Source organism: Sinocyclocheilus grahami, unplaced genomic scaffold (genome assembly GCF_001515645.1).
Source record: "Sinocyclocheilus grahami isolate Dianchi unplaced genomic scaffold, SAMN03320097.WGS_v1.1 scaffold2495.1, whole genome shotgun sequence".
In the NCBI taxonomy this organism is placed as follows: Eukaryota; Metazoa; Chordata; class Actinopteri; order Cypriniformes; family Cyprinidae; genus Sinocyclocheilus; species Sinocyclocheilus grahami.
In genome coordinates, this window is record NW_015507674.1 from 843 (window position 1) to 7797 (window position 6955).

At 39.3% G+C, this 6955-nt stretch overlaps 1 protein-coding gene and 1 pseudogene across 1 annotated transcript; one reads left to right on the forward strand and one right to left on the reverse strand.

The window, feature by feature from the left end:
* Positions 1 to 1006: 1006 nt before the first annotated feature.
* On the reverse strand, positions 1007 to 6657 carry LOC107575171 (transcriptional adapter 2-beta-like; the record flags this gene model as incomplete). Its single annotated transcript, XM_016261592.1, has 3 exons — positions 6085 to 6657; positions 4227 to 5302; positions 1007 to 1082 (listed from the first exon to the last, which is right to left on the reverse strand). Coding segments are annotated over exons 1-3 (1422 nt in total), but the record flags the coding sequence as incomplete, so codon positions are not given.
* A 130-nt stretch (positions 6658 to 6787) lies between these two features.
* LOC107575172 (coiled-coil domain-containing protein 96-like) overlaps positions 6788 to 6955 on the forward strand; it is a 5601-nt pseudogene continuing 5433 nt past the window's right edge.

Consider the following 6955-nt stretch of genomic DNA (forward strand, 5'->3'; position numbering starts at 1 on the left):
AATTCAAACCCAAAGGCGTTATTAGGTAAAATGGTCATCATTTCATGAATTACTGCCATCAAGATTAGAAAATGCACACAATCATCTCTTGTAATAAACGTTTGTTTACTACCACCAGTTTTGGGGGTAACACTACAAGTAACGTGAGTTATGTAATCAGATTACTTTTTGTCAAATAACTAGTAAAGTAATGCATTACTTTACTAATGAGTTACTTTCTCGAGGTAACGCACGCCAGTTACTTTGTGTTCCCTTTTTTTTCTTATTCATTTCTCTTTTGGTGTGAAAGGGCTTTAACATTTGCCAAAAATAGAACTTTTTATATTTAAAAACTAACAAGCAAGACCAGCCCAGATGAGAAAAAAGTAACACAAAAGTAACACACCTTACTTTCCTTAAAAAGTCATGCAATTGGTTACTGTTTTAGGGATTAACGCAATATTGTAACGCATTGCTTTTAAAAGTAACTTGACCACCACACATATATAAATATCAACTGTTTAGCATTCTGGTACTGTCTTGTATCTGTGAAGGATAAATGCAATGCTGGCCTAGATACTGATCAAACGAAGTTCGAAGTACGAAGATTTCAGTAGCTTTACATCAAGAGTATACAGTACAGATCTGACTTAAAATGCTTTCTAACAGAGGAACAGAGGCAAAAATTCCAACCAAATAGAGTTTTTAAGAGAGATTCAATGGACTTTTCCCCTGTAACATCCTCCCTATGTCATTCACACACAAAAACTGTGCCAAACGTAGAGCTTGTGTGCCAAACTGAGCTGTCTGTGTCTCAGGAGAGGCGAGAAACACCCTGGGAGGCATTTCCCAAAAGCATCATCAAGCCTAAAGGAGATCGTAGGAGGCTTGTGAAGCTTTTGAGGAATGCATTTCTGGTGTTTCAGAGTAATTATCAGATTTTACTACTTTCAACTAAAGTCTTTAGGGCAGCAGTTTTCAAATTAGAAAACTTAGGGGGGAAAATCTGGCTAAAAGCTCATTTTACCTCTTTGTGGGCTTCACTGGAAATGCGGTTGGTGTAGCGCAGAACTTCCAGCTCCATGTCAGTCTTCAGCAAACGACTGCAGACAAACAGAGAGAGGGGTAATGATAATCATCATAAAAATATGCATATGAAGATATACAATTTTATACATCAATATGCTACGCATTAAAAAGAGACTTTACCACACTCTCAGAAAAAAAGGTACAAAAGCTGTGACTGGGGCGGAACTTTTTCAAAAGGTACACTTTTGTACCTTTTAGGTACCAATATGGACTCTTTAGGTACAAAGGTGTGCCTTTTGAAAAGGTACCGCCCCAGTGACAGTTTTTGTACCTTTTTTTCTGAGAGTACAGGGCTGTTCTCAGTCACTTAAAAACTGTTCACAGACACACATATACTACTGTTCAGAAGTTTGAGATCGGTAAGATTTGCTCACCAAGGCTGCATTTATTTGATCAAAAATACAGTAAAAATTTGAAATATTATTATAATTTAAAACAGCTGTTTTCTATGTGAATCTGTTACAATTTTATTTATTCCTGTCAATCAAAGCTTGCTTTTCTGCATCATTCCTCCAGTCTTCAGTGTCACATGATCTTCAGAAATCAGTATAATATGCTGATTTGCTGCTCAAGAAACATTTCTGATTATTATCAATGTTGAAAACAGTCGTGCTGCTCATTTTTCAGGAAAGTTCGAAACAGAAATCTTCTGTAACATAATACATGTCTTTACTGCCACTTTTCATCAATTCAATGCAGCCTTACTGAATACATTTCTAATAAATTTCGTACTGACTTCAAACATACTGGCCAGAAAGTTGAATGAAGAACAAACTTCTCTGATAAAGTTACAATCCTAAACTTAGCCTAAACCCAGCAGGACTGACGTCAGAGAAATCAGCACTTTGTCACTCGTTAGTGTATTTTTCTTCACCTCCACCATCTATTCCTGATCGAGCGTCTTCGTTTATGTCTTAATGCTGCTGCCTGCATTACTGAAGCAACTTGACATCACCTCCTATGACTCAGTGTGAATGTGCCAACTTTCTAACAACACATCTAAACATATCACTGCACACACACACACACACACACACACACACTGCAGTAACCCATGGTTACGATCTGCCACCTGATTCTTATCAGCAGCTCCATAGCACTGAACACTTAACACACGGATCACTTCCACCAGGAATCAGTAAATATGTGGTTTGTTAAAGGACTGATCACACATATCAGTAAATAAGGTTTGTTCTGTAAACAAATGATGATATTTACAGAATAAAATAAATTACTTGATGATTGATTTTGGTGTTAGAGGTGTTTCGCTGGTCACAAAACTGGTTTCCACTGGTCTAGTTTGTTGGTTTTAGAGTGGTTTCGAGGACCATCTCAGTTTTTCTAATGACGTAAGCGTATCTGCTTCATGTGCAGGTCTTTAATATCTGCTTCATCATGGAGAAGCAAGCGGCAAACTCTCTCTGGAAATCTTGAGGTACTAAGCGAAGGGGAGGAAGAGAAGGAAACAACAAAGATAGCAGAAACAAACTTTTTTAGGAGAAAACCTAATACACAGGACAGCGAGAGAAGCACGCGGACCATTAGAGACAAACAGAGTGAAGAGCTCTCAGTCATTCTGCTGACATTAGCTGAAGCGCTTCAACAGCCACGAGGAGAGCACTTTATTTCAATCTCATTTTCTCAACAAAACTCTCATTCTGTGAAGCAGTAATCAACATCTGATCCCTGTCAAGTTCAGTGTCTGAATGCATAATGATGCTCTGTTAATTAAATACAAGACAAACACAAAGAACAAACTTTTAAAAAGATGCAATGACAATCAAAACACCAACAGATGAAACAATCCAGTAATTGCCGTCTACTTTACCTTTCATCAAAGATCAAACGTTTGCTAAACTGGCAAACCTGCTTTGAGTTTTAGTTATTAAGACATCAGAAATGTGATTTAAATGACACACACACACACACACACACACACACACACACACACAGCAAATGGCTGCAATATGACAAAGAGTGAAAAATTTAAGGGGTCTGAATACTTTCCGTACCCACTGTATATATATATAAAAATAATTGTGATCATATTAAATAATACAATTAAAATAACAAAAAATGTACCTTCTCTTTTTTAATTAATATCACTAAAAAAAATCCTAGATCAAAACAATTGTGATAATATTCCTAATCAAACTCAAAAAAAATATTGAACAGATGGCAAAGGACTGAAATATTACATTCATTAGAATGAATAAATAAACAAAACACAACAAGACCAAAACTATTGCTGAAAGCTCAAGACAGATGGAGAGGAGACAAATATGCCATGCAAGATAAATGACCGACTCTTAAAACATTTGAACAAAAAATCTAACTTAATTGAGTCTGGCAGGCGTGTCAAACACCCTTAATTAATCTAATTTTATGAGTGCAGAAATCAGTGATCAAGATTAATGGGCTCAAAATGTCTAGAAATCAATGAAAACAAAATCAATAGTGTCTTCATTTGACGTTCTGGCATGCTGCGCTGAATAGAAACACATCTGAGCGTCATTAAACGAGCTTGACTGAATATTAGGAGTCGAGCAGCTGTGAGTGAGACGGGATCAGACCAGAACAAACCCGCAGAAACCAGACTCAGACCGTCACAGACTCCAAGAGCTCACCGATGAAAAATCATTGTTTAGCTGAATGAAATATCTGCAAAATATCCTCATTAAATCAGAAACACCGCGTCAGCAAAAGGAATGGCAAAGATTGACACATTTCCTCTTCAAACAAAGCAGTGTTACTTTACAATCTTAGTATTCTAAAATACTAGTTTGCTAATATTCCAAATTAAAATTTTTTGGTTTTCATTTTAATTTGTGTGTTTTTGTTATAGTTAGTTTTTTCAGGCTATAGTAGTTTTTATTACGTTTTAGATTTTAGTTATTTTGAGTTATATTAATACTTGTGAAATGAAAATTAGAAAATTAGAATTGCCAACTAGCTGAAACAAATAAATGTTAATATTTTATTTTATTGTTTTGTTATTTGTGTTTATTGTAATATTGTAATATTATTTCAGTTAATGTTGATTTTATTTCAAGTAATGTTTTTAGTTTTAGTTTTAGTTCATTTAGTTTGAGTTTTTTTAGAACTTATTTTGGAATGAAAATTAGAAATATTGCCTTTGCAAGTCGTTGAACTACTGCCTTTTCTGTAAGTGATCTTTGATGATGATAGTCTTGACAGTCAGATAGCGTGTGGGACTTAGGTTCATAGAGTTGCACAGTACCTTCTCCCGATCGGACAGCAGCTCAAAGCCAGACAGGTTCTCGATGGCTGAGAACTCACTGTCCTTCCCCTCCTCTTTGATGGCACTGACTCCTCCACCTCCGCCAAGCCCACCTCCTGCTCCAACTCCTCCTCCAAACCCAGCCGCTCCTCCTCCACCACTGCTACCTCTCTTTGACCCAGCAATACTTTTATTTTCTTTCCGTTTTTCCCGTTTGTGGCGTGCCGCCTCGTACTCGGCCGACTCGTCGAGTCTCGTGATGCCATTCCGCCGATAACGCTGAAGCTCCCGAACTTTCACCCGCAGCATGCGCTCTTTGTGCATGTTATCAAAGAATTCTTCAAACTCTCGTTGTGGCATGAACTGGCAGAGTGTCCGTAGTTTCGTCCGTTGCTCTTTCTCTTCCTTGGTGATTTTGCGTTTCGGTGTTGCTGCTACAGAGGAGCCCAGCGACCCTGTCGGAATAATGGAGGTACCACCTCCCAGTCCTACAGCTCCACCTATGCCCCCAACCCCACCTGTTCCACCTGGTCGTTCTCGCTCTTTATCCTTTTTGTCCCGTCCCAGAAAGACTGGCACTAAATTATAATCACGAGCTATGTTTTTCCGTCGCTGGCGCTCACGCAGCTTCCGCACGTACATGTCCACATGGGCTCGTTTCATCTCAATCTCGATTTCTTCATCATCGTAGTTTACAGACAGGCCACTGATGAGTTTCTCTGCCTCTTGGTCATATTCGATCTCGTAGTCATCACGGAGCGGCATGTATCCAAGCTGCTGCTGCTCCGCCACAGATATGTCTAGTGGGGGCAAAGGGGTAGTCAAACTAGGAGACAGCGGACCTCCGCTGGGACAAGTGTGGTCTGTCACGCGGTTGGGGATGTTGTCAGGGATGCAGCCTTTGCCCAGATTCCCATGGATATACATGCTCACATAATGGTCCATGACCTCCTGAGGGGTGCGTGATGCACCCACATGGGCTGCCATATCCTCCTAACACACAGAAATAAACAAAGATACAGAGTTAGTTCATCCAGAAATTAATATCTGTCATTTACCCACCCTAATGTTGTTGCAAACCCATGTTGTTCATCTTGAAATCACAAATGAAGATGGCAACTCTGTCTCTTGAGAAGACATGGATTAAACCACTTGATTCATATGGACTATGTTTACAATGTTTTTGTGAACATTTCGAAGCATCAAAGTTTTGGTCTTTCAATTGAGGGACAGAAATCTCATCCGCTTTTATTAAAAATGTCTTCATTTTGTGTCTCGAAGATGAACGAAAGTCTTACGGGTTTGGAACAACATGAGGGAGAGTAAATGATGGCAGAATTTTCATAATTGGGTGAAGACTTTGACATACAGGTCATAATAATATCAAAGTTACAAACTCAAACATTAATATTATTTCTTAATACGTTATATTAATGCAAATAAGCTATGCAAATATTAATGAATAACAAAGGCAGTGCTTTCAGTAATAGTGCACAGTACCGTTTGTTCTCTCTATGGAAACTCTATAATGTGCAGCTGTTATGAATGACCAAAACTGAAATTAATTTTTGGGTTAAATAATCCTTAAATGCAATATGCACCACACACCTAGGGGATCTGCTTGATTGATAAACTATTTTCTCTAAGTTACTTAAGTCAGCAATGCATCATTTGTTGCTGACTAAACATGACCATTTTGTGTTGATGTGCACATGTGGCAATGCAAAATAATTTTATTAAAGCCGCATCGATATAGACTCATTTGAGAATCGTACCCAGTTACCAAATCCATATTGCTCGATGGCATCGAGCAGCGACTGCTCTTCCCTGCTAGTCCATCCTCCCTCTGCCTCGGGACCCCAGAGCGAGAAGCGCCCGCCGTCAACTTGCTGATAGCCATGCCATCGTCTGTGGTTGCCGATTTCGGCACCCGCGGAGAAGCACTCCGGACAAAGTTCAATATCTTGGCATTCGGCACAGCGAATCCGCAAATTCGTAACATCTGCCAGGCAGTTCACGCAGTATTTCTTCCCTAGGTCGGCCATATTGCTTACTACCGCTTGTTGTTGGAAGCAGCAGTCGCCTGGGGCAGGGCATGCGCAGTGGAGTATCTCCGGTCACGCCGCTGCGTCTCATTAATATTAATAAGGACAGCGGATGCTTGCGATTGGCTCTCGCTGTAGGTGCCCATGGCAACAAGCACGCACTCCTGTACAGACACAAAATAGTTTAGGCAAGCGTGCTTCATGAGCTAAACGGTGGTTATTTTAGAGAAATTGCATGTCATTATTATTAGGTTAATACAATTTTTTTAAGAACCTTGTGTAAATTCAATTATATAAAATGGAAGAGGGGTCATTAGAATTAAAACATGAAGAAAGCCTTGTTTTAGAAAATAACAGACTGGTGGAAAACACTGAATTGTCTGAGGATCTAACCAAGGCAGCAAGTGCCCGGGTTGGGGAGGAAGAAACTGAAATGACTGAACCTCCTAGTATCTCAGAAGGTGTTGAGGATGATGTGGTCAAGCAGGGTTCACAGCTGGCAGAAGACATGTCTATTGCTGAGACAAGCAAAGCACAGATAGCTGAAACCAAGTTTGGGCAACATATGATAACAGAAGAGGAGGATGGAATAGAACCCCTT